Source organism: Chelonoidis abingdonii, chromosome 4 (assembly GCF_003597395.2).
Source record: "Chelonoidis abingdonii isolate Lonesome George chromosome 4, CheloAbing_2.0, whole genome shotgun sequence".
Lineage (NCBI taxonomy): Eukaryota > Metazoa > Chordata > Testudines > Testudinidae > Chelonoidis > Chelonoidis abingdonii.
The window spans coordinates 134,743,779-134,765,910 of record NC_133772.1 but is presented as its reverse complement, the minus strand read 5'-3'; the positions used below and the strand labels follow the sequence as shown (position 1 = coordinate 134,765,910).

General features: G+C 40.4%; 1 protein-coding gene across 1 annotated transcript in view; it reads right to left on the bottom strand.

Annotated features, from left to right (window-relative positions):
* Positions 1-22,132, bottom strand: part of KIF26A (kinesin family member 26A) — a 140,824-nt gene that overhangs the window by 25,385 nt on the left and 93,307 nt on the right. Inside the window, exon 5 of the mRNA XM_032771622.1 lies at positions 15,290-15,473. Within this exon, the coding sequence (XP_032627513.1) occupies positions 15,290-15,473 (184 nt within the window). The remainder of the gene's footprint in view (positions 1-15,289; positions 15,474-22,132) is intronic.

The window sequence follows — 22,132 nt, the reverse complement described above, 5'->3', positions numbered from 1 at the left end:
TGGAGCCAAAGGCATCAAAGGAAGGAAGGAAGGAAAAAGAAAAAAATTTCAAAGCTCCAAACCTTGAAACCAACCCATAAAAGGTTATTTTCTAATGCTATAAATACTTGGCTCCTATATGCAACATTCTAAGGGTGGAGTGTATTTTTAGTCAAGACAACTCAGATACTTAGGCTGCAATGTTCGAAAGCAACTAAGGGAGTTAAGTGCCCAAATCTCATTGAACTTCAGTGGCAGCTGAACACCTAACTCCATTAAGCTCCATGATAAGCCCAGTCTTAGTATGAAACACCAGGGTCCCAGTGTTCTGCTGCCCAGTGCCAGTCCAAAGTAGACATGAAACTTTACCATTCTGCTCTGATGGTCTTTTACATGCCCTTTCAACAGGTATAAATGACTACACAAGATGCAGGGCAGCAGGCCCTAGATCTTCAGTATGCAACTGTCTAGCAGATTCAAACTTAGAGAAGTGACATGCTCCACTAGTGGGACTCTACGTACATTGTGTGACATGTTTAAATTATAAGCAGAATGGTAACATTATGTCCTAATCCAAGTACAGGAAAATCTTGCCATGTATGAGATACCACTGCTGGTCAGTGTTTAATTCTACACTAAGGAACAGATCCTGAACTGGTGTAAAATTGTCATAATACCATTGAAGCCAATGGAGTTTGGACAATTTTCACCATCTGAGCATCTGTCCCCAGGTGCCCAGTTGTACAATGGGTGTAAATCATGAGCCTGCTCCACTTCAAAACACCCACTGACAGTAAATAAAAACCAAACACTTCTCATTTTAATTATCCATACAGAGTCCAGATATAACAGTCTGTTAGCAACCATTCCACTATGAATCAAAGAGCCTAAATAGCTATCTGATCAACCATCCAAAATACATACCAAGCCAAATATAGCACACACTTGTAACCTGCTGATTTGACTCAAATATAACACCAGGACAACTTTGAATAGTGGGTGGGAAAAGAAAGTCAAACTTGTGGAACTCTGACTGTGGATATTTCTAACATTTGACAATTGTTTGTTGACTTTAACCGTAGCTTTGCATTTCCAGGCTTTCCAACACTAGTTTATTACAACCGTGGTGTTCTAATAATGTTGTTAACAAATTATGTCGATTTGTAAAATTAGCATATGTTCTTTTTGTCTTTTTTTTTGTAGTTTTCGACTCTTATTATATTCATAGATTCATAGACTCTAGGACTGGAAGGGACCTCGAGAGGTCATCGAGTCCAGTCCCCTGCCCTCATGGCAGGACCAAATACTGTCTAGACCATCCCTGATAGACATTTATCTAACCTACTCTTAAATATCTCCAGAGATGGAGAGTCCACAACCTCGCTAGGCAATTTATTCCAGTGTTTAACTACCCCTGACAGTTAGGAACTTTTTCCTAATGTCCAACCTAAATCTCCCTTGCAATTTATTACATTTGTTCTGTGTAAACAGCAGTTAACCCTAGCCCCTTCCCCTTTCATTGAAAGAAAATAACAACCAAAAAGAAAATGAACTGCCATTCCACGGCTATTTCAATTGATGCTGAAACAAAACATCAAGGGCCAGATTATGCCTTTAAGACACTTATTTTGTGCTGGAGGCCGTCCAGAGCTTCAGTATGGACTGCAGCGCAGAAAGGCACCCAAGCAGTCCACTATACAGGAGAACTGCACAGGTCGTGCCATTATTTAGGATTGCAGTGCAAGGACAGGAGGGAGGAGGGATATAGCTTTGTCTCGCATGAGGTGTAGACATATCGTGGGATTAATGACAGACTTGGTTAGACACATCCCTAAGTATCCTGCTGAACTGGGGCCTGTGTCCTTATTAACTGTTGAGGCTAAGGTATTTTGGAGGTTGCGTTTAGGTGCCCTGTAGTTTTATTTTGCATAGCACAATCAGTTCAAAATGCTAAATTGCATGAGGCACCCCTGTATGCTCAAACAGGGGTGTTAATATCCATTTTTGGCATCACTGGAAATATTTTTCAAAAGTTAGCCCATAAAACTTTCCCCTATTTGTCCAAAGGAATGAATAGGTTTAAAAAAAAAAAAAAAACCCACAACATCCAATTTTTCAAGTAAACATTACAGGAGGCTTCATGGAGGGGAATATTGCATCCTCCGAACACGTTAGCCCTTGTAAGTGGTCTCCTGATCTCAATGCTTTACTTTCTTCTCTCTTTGGTACTGATCTGAATATGAAAAGACAGTCCTAGAAAATAAGTGAACCTTAAAATAAATGAAACAGCTGCTTCAAAAGGGAAAGTGCATTACAGGTGACAGCTTCAAGGCTGATTCCCCATAAAAGCTGCATGAAGCTAGCTTTATGTGCTGGAGTGCTTCCCTCAACCTTGACATATCACCAAAATGTTCAGTAAATAACCTTCCTGATGAGAAAAAAAAAATCAACCAAAACCAAAACCACCACACTTCAAAATCACTTCATTAAAATGAACTTTAAAATGTATGCTGTTTTCAAAATGCATCTATAAACTGTACTTTCCTTTCTCTCTTAGACCGATTATTAGATGATCACAGGAGGCGCTGGCATAAAAGGAAAATCGGTTTGCTCATGACCTCAGTTGCACGTTACTTCCAGTAGCAGCATGCTAGTCCCTAAACAAACAGAGTTTCACCCTCAGAAAAAGCTACTTGCATCAAGTCAGCCTTTCAAGTCCATCTCTCTGGAGCCAGAGGATACTGAAATCTCTCACCATAATGGATCAGATTCTACGTCTATCTCGCCTCCGGGGTCATGTTCATTTTTAAAGTGAAAGTAAGCTTGCAAGAGCAATTGAGGGGGAGGTGCCCTCTTTTTTAGTGTTTTGTCCATAACAACTGGGTTTGTGTGTGTGCAGAAAACTATTGACTTCAGATTAACCACATTTTCCTATTCCCAGGTACATATGAATCCAAGTGACAACTAATGTGATTCAGCTGTGCTTTACTCCAGCTATGCCTTACCCATCACTGTTGAAAGACCATACACCTGAAAATGTAGGGTGAAACTATGCAACTCTTACTCGTGGGTGGACCCATTAACTTCACTGGGGAGTAGAAAAGAATTTCTCATGTAAACACTCGCCAGCATGAGCAAGGACTGCAATAGTAATGGACCAGTCACGTGGGAGGAAGGGGTTCAGGGCTAATCTTGGATGCGGGCATGTGTTTCTGGGAACATCACAGAACACTTTGTTGCTATGTGTATTTTCTCCAGGTCCTCCAGTTTAGGTGTGACAAGGTCCATATTCTCAGCTGCAAGGGTTGTGCTATGATACAGATGTGGCTTAAGAAGGAAGAGGAATACGATATTAGAAACAAAGGAAAATAATGCTCTCCTGACTGCCTAGCACAGGAGTCCTCCAGCATCCCAACATTCAACTTCTCATACACTGTTCCTCCTGAGATGCCGCTCCGGTATTCTTTGTACCCACTTTCCTGGAGCTCAGATACTGCAGTGATAAGGGCCATGTAGAACAACAGGAGGCACAGTGAGAATCAGCACGTTACATGGTTTCATATAACATCTCAGGCCCAGATTCAAGGCACTGAAGGTCAGGAGCAGGTTTATGTCAACCCACCTAGAGACCTGTGTGGTCATTCACGGGCATATTGCAACCCAGAGGTTCATAATTACTGGTCTACCTAAAGTACAATGCTTTATTGTGTAGGAATATGAGTTTATGACATGCAAGATCTAGGAGCACTAGAAAGGCAGCATACTCCTTGCTGTAAGGATTAAGTCCATTGAATCTCTCGTGTGACCCCCTCTGACTCGCCTGGGAACACCATGCTGTGCTCTGGAGAGAGCCACTCCCAGTGGAAAGAGAGTCATCTAGATGTGAGAGCACAAGGTGGGAAGGATTAAAGAAAATAACACAGGAAGAAGGAGCTTGGCGGTCACAAAAAACATTTTGACCCATAACTAGGAGAGTGGATGATACCCCAACAACCCAAGTTCATTGCCTCAGAGCTAAACATGACATCATGAGGTCATAGCCTGCCCAATCAATTGGAGTGAAGGAGAAATCCATGTTTCAGTACCTGAGGCCATCACCACCCAGAAAAGTAAAGCAAATGCATAAACAAACCAGAAGTTTGAAAGCAACTGCACAAATACAGCAATTTTAACTAGGGAAAATGTGATGTACCATCTTTCAGCACAAGATACATACTTTCATAATTCATTAATCCCTTAGTCCATAAATGGGCAATCCTGGTTATGCACACTGATGGCTGAGCAAATGTAGAAATGGAGCAATCATACCTGCAATACAGTCAAATGCATTTATTCACTTACAAAATTAAATATTTTCACAAAAGCGGTGATCTAATGCTACCTTGGTGCAGCAGTGACTTGCATACCAAACAAGTAGGTGAGCTAATTTAAAACTAACTAGAGTCAAGTGCACCAGCGTTCATTTCAGGCTTGGAATTACACCCTAGATGTACACGAGAGAGGCTATAATGGGGTTCTCTTCTAGCTACAAAGATATTAACTACCAGTAGCACACTGGATGGAATAGTAAAATTATGAGAGAGTCAACGAGTCTAGAAGTGGGATAGAGGGAATAAGTAGGAAGGGAAGAAAGTTGGTCTGAAAGAGAAAGGAGGAGACAAAAGGAGAGACAACAGCAGACAGAGAAAAAAGCGGAAGAGACAAACACACGAGACAAGATATATTGGCTCCAGAATACTCATTTCAGGCCTCAGAAAGTGGCTCAAACAAGGAGAGAGAGAGCCAACCCCCTGAGCAAAGATGAGGACAATAATAATAATGTGGGAATGCTAATTTATTCCCATAAACTATTTTACACCCCACTCCCTTGCAGTACTCACAATGACCACACAAACAGCAGACTAAGGTTGCTGCAGTTTCAGAGCCTACCCTATAGGAACACATAGAACAATCTGTGATTTTGCCAATTTTATATTCCTTTAAATGAAGCATATGTTGACATTTTCTCTCATATGGTAATGCTGCTGAGGTTTAACATTTCTAGTGGCTTCCTTTCTTTCTCTTTCCCTTTCTTCCTCTTTATAAAAAATACGCATATCACATTTAACTGTTTTCTTCAGTGTCACTGGGTAGGAAAAGAAGTTATAAGTTGGATATAAATATATATCTAGAGAGAGATGGTGTCAGTATTGGCTACATGGCCAGTTGCAATGATTGGACGAGGAAATAGAATGGGGGGGGAGGTTGTACCTCCATTTGATTTCTACAAACAAACCTAAAACAAAATACACACATAAAACACCACTACACATCCACATAACTCATTTTTCTTTAAGCATGAAGCCTTCTGTATCATGCAAATCAGTCAATTATCTTGTTAATTAACTGGCTGTGATCTCGTGGGTTTTGAACACCATGGGTTAATATTAAAACTGCTGAACTTTCCAAATTCATGTTTCTGCAGGAATCAGGAGGTCAGCAGAATCGCTGAAGGAAATCCTATTAAAATCAAAAGTGTTTGGGAAAAGAAGATGATAAACATATCCTGAATATGCCACAGGAGATGAAGAATTTAACAAATAAATAAATAAATAAGTAAATTGAAAAGCCCTGGAAATGGGCGGCATGAGGTCAGGGTGTGCCTGCCCCATGTACAACAATGGGCGGGACTGTAAATGTCAGTGGCTAGGGTGGGAGAAGGATTCACAGTAATCAGGGATTTGTTTTTTTCCTTTAACATTTATCTATTTGTCAGCCTACTGTAGGAGTCAGGGAAAAGAAAGGTTATCAAAGCAAACATCTGCAAGCTGAAATTCACTCAATTCTACCATGTAAGAGCAAACAAAGTAGAAGGATGCTGAAGTGTGCAAAAAAAATGTTTAAAAGGCTATTTTATGCATGTACAGCTACAGATTTAAGGGAGACTTGTAAGCAGACAAAGGCTGACGGCGGCTCAATATTCAAGCTCCATAGAGCCAGAGAGAAACAATCCACCTGTGTAGATGAAAATGCTAGCTCTCATATAGCCTGATATACAGCCTTTCATATGAAAACATATTACAGAACATTTGAATGGCTTCAGACAGTAAACCCAGATGTTGCTGATGCTTTTGGGAGAGAGATGTCTGAACCAAAACTCTAGATCTGAACATTCTTGAACTTTGGGCGGATCAGAACCAGACTCCTATTTTACAGTTCAAGACCAAAACTAGGAATCCAAAACATCCTTGAGTTTTGCAGTATGGGCCAATTTCTAAAGAGTAGGTCATATCCACAGGTTAATCAGATCCACAGATACAGGGCCAGGTAGAGCCCCATCTACTCCTCTGTTCCCGCTCTGTGCTGAGGAGTGCCTGAGGGAACTTTGAGTAGCTATGCACAATTCTCAATGAGGTCTGTGCCTCAATGGCATGACTGAGCCCACGGTGTAAAATAGGATACCAAGGTCACTTATGTAGAGAACAGTTACACATGGGGAATCAGGGAGGCTCTGGGAGTGTGATTTGTTTGTTTTATGGCAGGTAGGCGAGAGTTATGAGTCTTAGACCAGAGTGCAAAACTGAGTCTTGAGGCAGTTTCCAAAGAAAGTCAGGTTGGTTCTTTCAAGTGTAGAGGAAAAGAAATCTGCCACTTGCTTAAGGAGAGACAGGGAAGAGGAGCAGAAAGAAGCCCCACGTTCAAGAAACCCAAAGAGTGGGCTGGAAAATAGAAGCAATGTGGGTGAACACATGCAGTGGAACAATTCAATGAAGTGTCCTGAAGCCTATCTGAGAGAGTCTGTACTTGATTCCAGAATGCACAGGGATCCAAGAAAGAACTCTAAGGCAGTGTTCTGACTTCCAGGCTTTCCTTTGTGTTTGAAACAGACTGGAGCTGGAAGTTAGGCAGGACACAAAAGAAAGGAATTACAGCAACTGAGACAAAGGAATGGTGGGTAAGAGTGGTCAAGACGATGCTGAACATGGGAAACATTTCTACATGGCAGTAGCAAATTAACAGGCATAGAAAAAAAAAAGTCAAGTCAAAGCTCTAGGGTTTCTGAAAGTAGGAGTGAATACGAGATTGGTGCCCTAGGTCAAGATGGAGATGGAGTTTTGTCTGAGGCTGCTCATTTTAGCAATCAGTAGGGTATATATTTTGGATATTCTAAGTTGAAGGAAGATAGCTCAAAGCCATAAGCCAATGAGATATGAAGCTGGTAGAAATCGAGGATGAAGATGCATCAGTGCAGGCATTCTCATCCCAATAGAAGTGATGTCCAAAGGTGAATTCAGAAAGAAAGGTGCCAACTGGGATGGAAGAGATAACAAAGTCAATAACACAATCCTAATGAGCATTATAACAGATAGATTGAATAGAAGAGAATTACCCACTGCCAGTCATGAAAAAGGATCTATTGTACAGATAGGAAAGAGCAGAGGAGGATGATATCCTTGACCCCACTGAATTGTGCCACATGATCAAGCAAGATGGCAAGGCTGAATTGAAATCAAAGAGGGAGGAAAGATGGCCTTGTGGCTAAGACACAGAACTAGGAATGCTGGACTCCATTTCCAGGTCTGCCACAGACTTCAAGTGTGTCCTTAGGCAATCACTACAAAATATACAAGTCAGGAGAGAATGACACCATTATTTTTCCAGATGACCAGTAAGAGGTACCAAATATTTCACATGTTTAACCTTAGGGCCATGTACAAGGAAAGACAACAATAATTCTCTGAATAACCAGCTCATTGGTAATGTGAATACAGAAGGAATTAAGACTCCAGTTCAGCAAAATATTTAAGCACATGCATAACTTTAAACACGTGCATAATCCCTTTGAAGTCAATGGATCTACCATAGTTACATGTTTAAAAGTTATGCATGTGCTTCAGTGCTTAGTTGGACTGGAGCCTACAGAGATGCTGAGTTTAATATTAAACAGAATAAGAAGGAAAAACAAGGAAGCATATGCTAAAAAGAATTATAACATTTTGGTGTATGAGTTTGCAGTTCCAGCCCTTGCTATTAAAATGAGCTTTGAACATTTTATTAGTCTGTAGTTCAGAAATTATACTGGCATTATACTGGAATCTATTCTAGAAATTCTGGTGATGCGCAGCATGATCACAGTATCATAATCCTTAAAATGAACAAGCAATTTGGTCTTTAGCAATAAACATCATTATATCATATTTGAACAGTCAATATATATTCCCTGGGTACTTGCATTCATAACAGGCATTGTCCAGAAAGAGAAGTTAATTTTGTTCAATGTTTTCAGAATGGTGGGTTATAGAAAATTAATAGAATGAAGTTATTTATATATACACTATTCTGAATTAAGATTTCTCACCAAGAAATTACACAGAATTCATTTTCATTACTAGCCATTTTCCAATTAAATTGCTTATTTCTCAACTACTATGTAAATCAAATTTAAAAAGTCTTAGTTCAGAGCCAATATTTTTCATGGATTTAATTGTAACTGACAGATATACAACCCTTACAAAATTGGTTTACTGTGGGTAGTTCTAACAAGCCTTTCATATACTGCCACTACCATTATATAGCAAATTTATATGCAAAACTGCTATGCAAGCATAAACTATTGAGCTCCCATGGGAGAACCTAAAAAAGCACTTCTATATTGTAGTCTTTAGAAAATGGCCTCTGTTAAGCAAGAATTGATTCTATATTCCCAGATGATACTAGACAAAACTATTCCATTTTTAAACATGGGAAAAAAGAAAGAAGTGTATTTTTATATAATTTTCTGCATCGTGTTTAATATGTTCCTTCAGCAGGGATCTGTATGTCATGGGTTCTACAAAACTGCATACGTAGATTGAAGACTTTTTAGTAAGACATATGATGTATATTGGAAATAACGCTTTAGTCATTAGAAACAAGCAGCAATAAAGATGGCAAAATTAAGTACCTATTTGTTATTCGTCAAACTATTGTAAGAACAAGTGAGTACTGTATACTGTACACTTAAGAAAAGTCTACATCATCTGTAAATCATGTTAGAGGTACCTTGACTATAGGTTCGGGGAAAAAAATGAAAGTAAATGTCTAAAGCAAATAAAAAATGAAGGAAAATATGAATATGCCTTTCCAAGACACCAGTTTGGGAATTCAAATTCTCCCTCTTAATGCTCCACATCAATTGTCTCAGATAGAAGGATTCTGTCACTCTAACATAAAAAATTGACAAGATCTTTGGAAGAGACAAGCACTTAAAGTTACTCTTGTAAGTGATGCAGTATTATAAAGAGTGTGTTGAACAGAACCCCGGAAAAAACATTTTGCATGAAAAAGGCTTCCTACCACACTGAAGAAAAATAACAAAATTAGAATGCTATGCAGCAGCCACTGTAAAAAGGATGTCTTTTTAATACCACAATATGATAAATTATCTTAAGTAGCACATTAATGTCAGAAATTGAGCATAATCTAACTTCTTTCCAATGACAATATGAAATGGCTTTCAGACATCTTTCTCACTATTCTGACATTAAATTTAATAACACCCAGTGAGACCACAAAAATGATTCAGTTAAAAGACTCATACTGCATAGGATCATCGCCTTTTAAGCAGGATTCGACTAAATGATTTGGACTCTGGTGTTTTCGGCAGATTCATGGGTAAAATATATAATTTGCTACATAACATTTTTCAGTAGTGAGTGAAGTTCTGTTCAAAATACAGTATGCCATTTGCAATGGGATTTTTTTTTGCCTGGGAGAGGCAGATGATTGCTTATTATACTAAACATAGGTCCCAAGGAAACCCTTCCGTTATAACTTAAGAGAGTTTAAACTTTTCCTCCACCTGACATTATTGAAAATTCAAGCCACTTGTTAGCACCTACGGCAATGCGTAAATTTTACACTGTAGGCACAGAAACATATTGGGCCATCTATCACTAAACAAAAGACTTAGATGTAAAATCAGGGATTTGCATTCTGGGGCAGATTCACATTCTCCAGCTGCAAGGCTGATGAACAGGGAGAATAGATGATTCTGGAATTAAACAAAAGATACTCCTAAGGCAATGTCTATGCTGCAGCCAGGGGCGTGCTCCCGGACTGGGTAGACAGACACATGCTCTCTCTGTTCAACATAGCACTTTAAAAAGAGCAGTGTGGATGTTGCGGCATGGAGAGCAGCACAGGCTAGCTGCCAGTGAGTCGGGCTTGTACTTCGGCAGCTGCCTGTGCCACAATGTCCACACGGCTATTAACAGTGGGCTAGGTTGAGCAGAGCTACCACGTGTCTGTATCTGGGCTGGTTTCCCCTTAGAGAACACTGGAAACAATGAAAACAAAACAGAAATGAAAATGCTTTTTAAAGTATTTGAAATTTGCTTTAATAAATAATTTACAAGAAGTACTATATTCATTCCACACAAAGCCCACATATTGCCATCAGCCCATAGCAGAACCCCCCACTCATGTGAATAGGAGCAATGCAGTTGGGTTGAAGGAAAATTTCAACCTTTAGGCCAAATTCTCAACAGCTGCCTCTCATTCTGCACCTAAACTGAGCTAACGCAGTTTACTCCGCACTCTGGGCTTCTCCCCTAACTCTCCACACACGCATGCTCACATAAGATCAGTGGTTTTGCTGAGCTCATAGGGTTTGGGGAACCTCTCCTCCTCTCCAGAAACTCCATCAAGCCAACCAGCAAAAGGACCCTCCTCAGTCACAAATGATGGGCCCAAGCAGTTAGATTCTACAATATGACAGTCAGTATAGAAAAACCTAAGATAGACATTCAAGCTTTCATTAAGCAAAGCACTTAAGCATGTGCTTAATTTAAGTCACTGCTTAAGTCCCATTGACTGAAGCCCCAATTCAGGAAGCACCCCTATTCAGGATTACACATAAACACAAGCTTAACTTTGAAGCCAATGAATGGGACTTAAGCACCTACTTAAAGATAAGTACATGCTTAAGCACTTTGCTGAATTGAGGCCTCAGCGACCAGGGATTTTCCATGCTAGGCATGACATAGAATATGGGTCACTTTTGGAAATACACAATCAAACAAGGAATTTAAAGTCCAGATGTTGATATTAAATTATCTGTTTTAAAAAAATATTTAGCCATCCTGGGGTATGGTACATTTTGCTGTAACGGTGGTAAATATGCTAATGTGAACCATTACTACCTTTCCAGGATTCCTGCAACCCCCTACAGTTTTGAAGTTTAAAAAGCTAACCTTTCTCCTAGCTCAATCACAGAGCTAAATTTCATCTGACAAGATAATTTAGAGATACATACACTTCGGGGAGCAGAAATTCTTGCAACTTGTAATATGTTTCTTTAGTTCTTTCTGTCCTTTATCAGAAGTATCTCACAAGGAAAAGAATACTAAGCAAAAAATACAATGAATGACTGTCATTTAATTATTATGTGCTTGATTCACTGTAGAACATATGTTTAGATTCCATGCTGTTCATAAGACCAAAGCAGCTGATTCTTCTGAGTGTCTGCAGCAAAGAAAAAGATATGTTCTGTAATTATTACAGTGTTTCTTTGTAAATTATAGTCAACAGCATTTCTTACACTGCAGCTCTCATGGTGACTGCTAAGACAGCATCACAGTAGCAACACCTTGAACCGTGGTCCCACCTGAACTCATTAGCTATAGCAAGGTCAGGCATGGTCCACAGTGGGATGACATGCCTACAGAGAAAAACACAGGTGCTGTGCAACTGATGTGGGAAAATCAGAATTAAAAATACTCTAGAATGGTGCTAGAGGAACCTGCGTTGATTTGTTTGGGATGAGACATAAAACCAAAGCCCTGGCTACTTGAGGTCACTGAAGGGCAGGGATGGTTTGACCTGGACAAATTAGGTAATTACAATGCATCAAATTCATCCCTGGTTTAGCCACAATGACTTCATCATGGATGGTCTGCCCCATTTTCCCTACCTTAAAATGTCCTCCTGTAGTTTCAGCTGGAGAAGCAAAGAATCACTTTGCCTCCTAAATATTACTGGGTAATATCAGACGTGCCAAATGGCAGCCATGTTCTGCCCCAAAAGTAGTTGTAATTTTTATGCTAGTTGAATTAGCGTTCTATATTCACAATAACATTTGCCTCTCCCCTTTGACCCTGCACATGCAGATTCCTACTGCACATTCTGAACACAGAACTCCCACTGAAGTCAGTGCTGAATATGATCTGCCTATACTATTACATGACTTAATATCAAAGTGTTGGAAAATGTACTGTATGGCAGAATATTGCACTGGAACCTGGGGGAAGTCAGGGAACATAGACTAGAGCTCTTACGTCTGTTTTCCATTTCTAATTTCTGTGAATCGATCTAAAATCAAAAGTTTTAGCCACACTGTTTTCATTGAATCATGTAAATAAAGGGTCCGATTTTGAAAGCTCCTTCCACACCGAACTCCTACTAGCTTTCCATCAAAGACCACAGTTTATGTTGCTAACATTCTGATCATAGTATTACAGGGCTTCTAATAGTGGGAAACACAGGTTTTGCACATTACTTTCCCCAGTGAAAACTCACATTGGTCTGTTACATGACACTCCCCATGCAGGGAGTTGGCCTTTTCTGTACACGTCTGGCTTGTGTTTAAATTATCCAGCCTGAAATGCAAACATTTGATTTTCAACTTAAAGACACATCTTATCCACTGTGGGTGGGATCTTGCAATGTATGGAGCACCTCCTGGAAGGTATTCAGCACCCTCAACAACCACTGAACTTAAAGGAACTAAAGGCAACTCAGGCAAGACTAACCATATGAAACAAAATAGCACGAAATTGGAGGTTGGGAAGGAAAGTGCTGCTCCAGCAGCTGCCTAACCCAAGGTAGCTACATACACAGAACCACAGCCAGCAATGAGGCCAGGCACACAGCTGACTCTGGAACTGTCAAAGAAAGTAGGGAGCCAGCCACAAACACAGATGTTGGATGTTCCAGTAAGAAAAATATATGCCAGAGTCCAGCTTCTGCAAAGCATATCCCCCTGTGTGAATGAGCCATCTGGTATTATTCTCCAGACCGCAAGAAAAAGCAGAAGTCGATGAGCGGGAAGAGTATTAAGTACAATGATGGCAAGAGGAGACAGGACTCTTCAGTTAACAGAGAAGTTACAGGCATCTGCCAACTTTTGTTGTTTGTTAACTGCATTGATATTTAAAGTAATGAGGGAGAAACAAATGGTTATTCATTCCCATTGCTGTCACCATCACCAGAAAACTATCATCAGCCTGAGGCTGTATCTGTCACCCACAAAGAACAAACAGGTGAAAGGGAAAAATATAAAGGAAGAGTATTACAGCGCAGTGCGATAAATGCCACCAAAGACTACTTGCTCGTTATCACTTTGATATGGAAGGGTGGAGATATAAACGTCAAGTGTTATAGCACATACACGTGCTGATTCTTTTCCTCTGCCCAATGACTATTGTCATTAAGTTAAATGAGGCATCCTTTATGCAGAATCATGATTTTTACAAGCAGCTAAGGTATTTTGTTTTAAAGTGTTTTTTTAAAAAGTTTTCACAGTGAAGGGCTGCTTTACAGCAATGCTTAAAGCAGTGGTCACCAACTGGTTGATCGCAATTGACTGGTCGATCCTGGAGCCTCTGACAGTCAATCGCGATCTTCAGCTGCTAAAAGTCCAGCAGTGCAGTAGGGCTAAGGCAGACTCCCTACCGGCCTCAGCCCCACGCCACTCCCAAAACCAGGCAGCACGCCCCTGAGGCCCCTGGGAGGGAAGGAAGGCAAGGGTCTTCACGTGCTGCTCCTGCCTGCAAGCAGCACCCCAGCAGCTCCCATTGGCCAGGAACAGGGAACTGCAGCCAATGGGAGCTGCGGGGGCGGTGCCTTCAGAGGGGCAGCGTGCAGAGACACATGCCATCTATTACCTCCCACCCCCTGTCCCAATTTTTTACACTTGCTATCTGGTCACCCTACTGCCCCCTGCTCTGCTCCATTCTGCTTACGGACAGAAGAGTGATCTGTACAAGATTATCTTAAATGCAGGATTCCCTTGACATTTTACTGATCTGGAATCCTGTATGTGATCATGAGTTATATTTGGATTATCTATTTGAGGATACTGGACAAAAGAGAACTCCCCTCAGCAAAATGAGTGGTCGTAGTTAATACTACCAGCTCCACCAAAAGGGATGGGAGGAAGGCAAGGCCACTGTCAGATTTGGCTGGCTATGGAAGGATGCACAGTCTGAAGCCCTTTAAGGTGCACAGAAACAGCCCCCATGAGCATTTGCGAGCTCTAGGGACACTGTATTTTATAAAACACAATATATTGCTGAGCTCTCCCAAAGGCAACATAACTCTGCGCTATCCCTAACACAAGGATGTGACTTAATGCCACAACTTAGCCCTAAGTCTGCAGGAGAAGAGGCAGACAAGGTAAATGGCATATGTTGCAAATGTTGCATGTAGAAACAGTCTCTTAAATTTTCCCTTCCCTCGGCACTGACTCCTAGCTAAGAGGTACTAAACTACTTGCTAATTTATTGCATTGAAAAATTCATCTGCCAGCTTCTTATCACATATATGAAAAAAAAAATCAGGGGCAGAAATCATATTCACGTCTGTAAAACTTCCAGCCTCTTAAAAAACCTCTCTCATAGAAGGGTAAAGCTGTAGTCATTTCCCTTCTATTGAGCAAAAATACAAGGGCAAGAACGTTTATCTCCTTCAACTCACTGATTTAACAGAATACAATACAACTGAGTATCATTTAAAAGTACTTAGGCAGACAATTTATTTATGTTAATATTGATTTGTATGGTTACTTGAGGTGCATTTTTAACTCTCCTCTGCACGTTAGGTACTGTAGGTCCATCTTGAAATATTAATCTCTTGTAACTATGTAAATAAGTATTCAGACAGTGTAGCTTGTGGTTTTAACATGTCAGAAATATACATAAAACTAAATAATTGTCTTACATTTTAATTGATTTTGTTTAAGTAAAATTAGTGCAAAATTTACAGTTTAGCACTTGTAAAAGATGCCAGATGTCCAGGGCTGGAGGCAGAAGGGCTGTTTCTCCTCTCACTTATTCCTCTCCTTTCACTTTTATGAAGTTGTCACTTGTCCACTGGAATCTGGACAGAGACCACCGACTCATTTTTATAGGCCACCCAAGAGTCAACTTGCAGTCATATCTAAACAGATGTGCAAGACTCTATATCCCAGCACCACTCTCCTGAGCCACCCAATCCCTGCCTCTATGCTTTAAAATGTATGGCTCTTTAAAGTTAGCTAACAAATTGTAAAGAGACTGAGATCTTCAATTACCTTTCCAATGCCAGGGTTGTCCTTGATTTTTGACACTGCTCTCAAAAGGCATGGCGGTGCTGGGGGAGAGCATAACTGCAATATGCCACTAAAGTTGGTGGCATAGATAGAGAAGTCATGAGAGCGTGGCAGGGCCGGATGGTACTTCTTTCTCTTCGAGGACAGGTTAAGCTTCTGTGCTGCTCTGTATAAAGTAATATCAAGAAAGGACAATGTTACTATGAGCTCAATGCAATTTAGAGCAGTAAAACAGATGTTCATTGTCATCACTGCCTGTTTAACAAATCAAGTCATTTCATTCTAATCAGATTTCATAAGGACACACCATCAGGAGACTAATCGAAGGAAATATGGGCAGAAATATGGTTGGCAAGATATTCATTTGATTTCTCCCCCAACAGAGTTCCAATTATAGTCTTAACTTTTTTTTTTCCCCAACAGCTTGGCAGATGAGTCCAAGACTGCTGAAAACTCACTGACATCATAAAAACCTAAAATCATTCCCTTGTCACTAGCAGGACCAGATGGGCTTTGCTGGTGATAACATTTATGAAAGTGATGTTTTGTATGCTAACAAGTTACCCAATACAGAAAAATGACAGTCCAATAGACTGCAAATCAGATGAGTGTAAGACTCTCTACCATTGGCTGCACTGAAAACTGTTAGATAAAAGAGAATCCCTTCAAGACAGATTTGTTTTTCCTCCTTAATTCCATTCTTCCTCATTAAAAGGAAAATCCGTTAAAGAGACATGCTTTAATGTGCCAAACAACAATGATCCTGCTTTTGAAATGCAGAATTTCAAAACACAAAAGATGAAGAAGGAAAACATTTAAAATGTACAATTAAAATTGTAACTCTGTTCTTTGTGAATAAGAGCGGGATTAGAATCAAGGTTTCTGCTAATCCTTAACGATGGCACCATGCAGGATATCAATGAAACAAAATAAAACTTAGGCTCTAGAGCAAAACCCATATGTTCTAAAAATCAACCTGTGAACTTAAAACAAGAGACACATTCATGAGCATGTTCCACATGCCCAGGGAGTGAAATCCTGGTTCCACTGAAGTCACTGGGAGTTTTGCCACTGACTTCAGTGGCACTAGGATTTTACCCATTCTGCTCACCAGTCTTCCAGTGTATCCACGGGCTGCAGATCTGAACACTTTTATACGAGTAAATCTCCCAACTTCACTGGTCAGATTTCCTGAATAAGGAGTGTGGGATCTGACCCAGAGACCATCAGTGGAGAGCACACAGAGACACATTCTGCAACAGTGCCAAGAGATGCTCAATTTAATGTTTGCACCACTATTAAGATTAAAATAAGTAAAGATGCAATAAGTTACAGTGCTGACACCTTTGGGCCCAACTTTACCAGCATTCCACCTAAGTCAAAGGGAGTTCTGAAGATGGATCATTCACTGGATTGGGCCCATTATACAAAAGCCTGTCACTCTAAAGTCATTATTTTATGAGCATGAGCCTCGTATTAATCATTTTATTGTTAATAATTTACACTTGTATCACACCTCTCATCCAAGGATCTCAAAGTACTTTACAAACATTAGGTCTGGCAAAACACTTCTTAAGCAATAATTATTATACAAATGGAGAAACTGAAGCAGAGAGCGGTTACAAGATAGGTTGTGTCATAAGGGGTGGCACATAACTCCCTGTCCCAGGATTATCTCTAGAATATGGCACAAACTTGCACAAAGTTATACAGATAGTCAGCAGCAGAGCTGGGAATTAGAGTGCAGATCTCCTAGCTCTAAACAACAGACTGTGTTCTCTGTACAGAGATCAGCACAATGACCGGTTGCATTTTTTCATATTGACATCGGTCCCCAACGCGGTGCCCCCAGGTGCCATGGTGCCCGCTGGGGCATCTACATGTACCTGCGTACTGGCCAGCGGACAAGCATCCACCAAAATGCCGCCAAAAAGCGGCGTCATCAAGAGGCATCACCGCCAAAATGCCACTGATTTTCGGCAGCATTTCGGCGGCCACGCCTCTTGACATTGCCGCTTCTCGGCAGCGTTTTGGCGGATGCTTGTCCGCCGGCCACGGTCCTCGGTGGCTCGTCATCCGGCGCCCATCACCCGGAAAAGGTTGGGGACCACTGCTTAATAACATAAAAGCAGCAAACTCCAGGCAATCATAAATGCCAGTGAATGATCTATACTCCCACTGGACTTTCTAAGCAGTGATAATGAACCCTTAAGTTTACAGTAGCAGTGCAGCCTGAGTTAGCTGCACAAATCCCATCATGGGAGTTATGCCGCTAAAATCCCATTCATTTATGAAAATGCATCTCAATTCTGAAGCAAGATATGAGATAAACCAATTGCTAGGGAGCACAATAGTTGCAACTGTAAATTTAAAACTTAAATGTGTCCTAAATATATGGTTTTACTGTATAGCAAAGAGACTGAATCTGTTGGGTATGTCCATTGTGGCACCACACTTGGCATTACTTTCTTGTACCCAAACAGCAAGCAGCTCTTGTAGTTATTTAATCATATTGCTGATTAATATGAAAGATAATGTTTATTTCTTTGTTTTCACACTATGATCCACTGCAGAAATTATAAAAACAGCTCTAGAGAATGTCTTCAAAGTACAGTCAAGATATACATGAAGTCCTGATGAAATACTTATTGTTTCCATAAAGTCTGCTGCAGGAATCCCGTTGGGAACCATAGGTGAAAGAGAACTGGATATAAAGAACGGCCTTACGCATCCCATGTTTATTCAGGCACCCAGATCAAGTGCTAATAGATAGATAAGTTAAGATGCACAAAAAAGGCCAAGTTAGAAACAAACAGGTCAGCCATACTGAGGTATGACATCTCCCAAAAGAACCAGCTTACAGAAGGCTGTCCATTTAAAAAAAGCAAGTGAAAGACAACACAAGTGGGCCTAACCTTTTAAGTTATCATATGAAGGAAGAACAAATTTCAGACCGTTCCCTTGTATAGTACACACTCTGTGCATCTCCACCATTCCTGTAATTTAAACAGGCACAGTGCCATAAGTTAGATCAAGCAATTAAGTATTTTAGTACTGATATATTCTCTTCCTAAGAATTTGGAATAGAATACTTATTGGAAATTTGGCACAGGGACTGCATGTCCACACAGGGAGCCAGAAAACAAAAAACAGAGAGGAAGTGGAATAGCTGTCCTAGAGAATAATCAGCATTATAACAAGGACTTTCAATACTAGATATTTTTATGAGGCCTGTGTTTACAGAGCATCTTTTCTACCTAACAAGCACCCCAAAGTGCTTGCGTACTGTAATCAATGTTTAGTGAGTTACACCTGCACACACATTCATGCCCAAATGCTGAAATACAACCATTTATGGGATGGAACCACCACAGACATTCTGCAGCAGCCACATCAGTGTTTTCAGAAGGTAGAAGTGATGGATCCAGCTGAAAAGGCATGAGGGATTAAGATAAGTGAAATGTAATGATCAGCATTTGGAATTTGGATAAAAGAGTGAGCTTTTCCTGATCCTCAGCTCTTGCAATGAGTGCCATCAGTCCATTAAAGATCACAGCTGGCCAGAATCTTAGTAATTTATATCGCAATCCAAAGCCAGCAGTTCAGTACATTTAATACCAGACTTGGATTTCAACACCAAGCCTGAGAGAGCAGTGCCACGTACTGAGTCCCCAACATCACTTCTTGCAGCACCAGCATTCTGCTTGGTGGTCTCCCATCCAAATCCTAACTAGGCCAAAACACAGCCCAGTCTGGTATGGCTGTAGGCCTGGATAAATAGCAAAACCCCATCAGACTTCACCAACACTTTTTATTCAGGAAAATTCGTAACAGCGTATATATTCATAAGCAACTACTTTTGAAATGCTTAAGCATGCCAGATTTTCCATAACTTGTACCCAACAGACTAGTACTGAACAGCCAAACCCTAGCCCAGCATTCCTTTTTGCAGATCTAATTTGGGCCCACAAAATAGCTCCTGCAAAAGGGAAAATTTAGCTTTTGAAAATTCTGCCCTTTTGTATCTTGGGAGACAGCACAGGCTACTGGTTAAAGCACAGGGACGGGCATTAGGAGAGCTGAATTCTGTTCTCAGTTCTACTATCACATTGTTGGGTGACCTTTGGTGACTCACTGAGCCTCTCTGAACCTCAGTTTACCAACCTAGAGAATGAGGCTAACAGTCCCTACTCTTCTTTATAAACCGCTTTGAGATCGATAGAGAAAATCATTATGTAAAAGCTAAGTATTCTTATCATCTATCTATGATGGTTTTCCAGGCATTGAGCAGCTTTACTATAAACACATACTCTCATTCTCCCCTCCCCGACCCCAGCCCCTTTTCCTTTTCCCCACCAAACTTACGTTGTTTATCTAATCCTCTATTAAAAATCCTTGCAATGGAACTAAGCCTTGGACTCCGCACTCTCATGCCTCTCTCCCTTTCCAATTAAAGCTACTGAGACACTGGCGTATATTATTTTTCCTTCTAGCTGTGAGATCTACTGGCTGCATTTTGCTTAACTCCTTTCATCTTTAATAGAACTTGTCTTTTAAGACACTCTGGAGAGTTCTTTCCTCATAGCTGAGTGTCATGGCAGAAAATAAAACTAATATATGGCACGTGATGGAGCACTCAAATATCAAGTGACAAGGGACAGTCTCTAACCTACTCTTTCCTCCACACAATTTACAGAATATTAGGTTTTCCGCTGTTCATGGATGAGGCAACAAGGCAAAGGATAAGAAGATCAATTAGTTAATGTTTAGCACCTGGGGAGCAAGGCTATGCAATAAACGGAGCTACAAACCATACCCACTAAAAGAAATACACATTTTTAAGAGTTAATGTGGCATTTCAGACATTTAATTGTACAGTAAAGGCTGTATATCAGGGACTGGCAACCTTTGGTACGCGGCCCATCAGGGAAATCCACTGGCAGGCCGGGACAGTTTGTTTACCTGCAGCATCCGTAGGTTCGGCCGATCGCAGCTCCTACTGGCTGCGGTTCACCATTCCAGGCCAATGGGGGCTGCGGGAAGCAGCGCGGGCTGAGGAAATGTGCTTTAAGAATACTGATTCTTAAAGCTTAAGTTCACTAAACAATCCATGGACATTATAGCGGTGAGACTAAGTGCAATAATTGCACTCCCTTGTAATGCATATCTATATTATAAAAAAAAAAAAAAACTAATATAGAGGCTTTATTGAAACCATGTGCATATGTAATGCCTTTCATCAGAAGATTCCAAAACATTTTACAAACATTTCCCCACAGCAGTATTCTTAAGCTTACCATTCTATACATTATGTAGATGGGTTAATTGAGGTATAGACAATTTAAGTGACGTGCCCATGGTAACAGAGCAAATCACTAGCAGTCAGAATAAAATCCAGGACTCCTGATTCTAGCTCCTAAGACACACTGCCAAAAACAAACTACAGAAGATACAGTTCAGTACCAGAAATTACTTGTATTTTTAACAGAGCTTTAGCACTCTGTTTTCAAATCTGTATTATTTATCCATATCTCTCAGAAAACATTTTTGTTTATTATTTGCATAGCAGTGGTTCCTGGAGACTTCAATGGGGGATCAAGGCTAGGGATGAGCTGGAGCTGTAAAATTTCAGTCCATATACTAAACATCCTTCATTTTGAAGCGCTCACATGCCTTGTTCCCGTTTGGCCCACTACAAATACTTACAGATAAATTTTTAATCTGGATTCTGAACCCCCTCCCACCCAAAACACAGTTTTTGGAGTTTTGGATCTGGGTTACTCTTTACTATTTCTACTCTCTATTCAAAAACTTTACTCATTTGTTCTTCCCCAATTTCCATCTAACAATGCCAGAACAAATTTAGCAATTACTACTGTGTTGTTTAACAACTATTCTTTTACCTGCTTCCCACTGCAAAGCAACTTGAAAGGAAGCACCAGGAAAAGTCACAGAGCCCGTCTTTGAATCTGCAGTTCCAGTTATTGTTTCCTTAATTACTTGTCAATACTAACAATAAATAGACGGATGTCCTTACAATACACCCCTAGCAGTCTACCTTGAGCCTTCCGCAGCACACAGATAAACTTTGTTGGCATTATGACTAATATTATTGCTATTTGTATTTGATTTGTGCTTCTAAAATTGGAACTGTTTGATTTGTGCTTCTAAAATTGGACCTGCAGCAGAGTACACTTGCTGCAAAAATAAATAAATAAATTCCACATAACATTGCCCTGGTCTTCCTATAATAATTTTTAACAAAACTCTGAGAATGTCTACAAGTTAAATGAAAGATTTGCAATCCCACACATCCATAAGAATATAAAAGTGGCCATACTGGGTTAGACCAATGGTCCATCTAGCCCAGTGTCCTGTCTTCTGACAGTGGCCAATGTCAGACGCTTCAGAGGAAATCAACAGAACAAGGCAATCATCAAGTGATCCATCCCCTGTCATCCAGTCCCAGCATCTGGTAATCAGAGGCTTAGGGACACCCACAGTATGGGGTTGTAGCCCTGGCCATTTTAGCTAATAGCCATTGATGGATTTATCAAATTCCATGAATTTATCTAAATTCTTTTTTTGAACCCAGTTATACTTTTGGCCTTCACAACATCCCCTAGCAACTAGTTCCAAAGATTGACTGAGTTATTTGAAGAACTACTTCCTTTTGTTTGTTTTAAACCCACCGCCTATCAATTTCATTGGGTGACTCCTGGTTCTTGTAAGAACATAAGAACAGCCGTAATGGGTCAGACCAAAGGTCCATCTAGCCCAGTATCCTGTCTACTGACAGCAGCCAATGCCAGGTGCCCCAGAGGG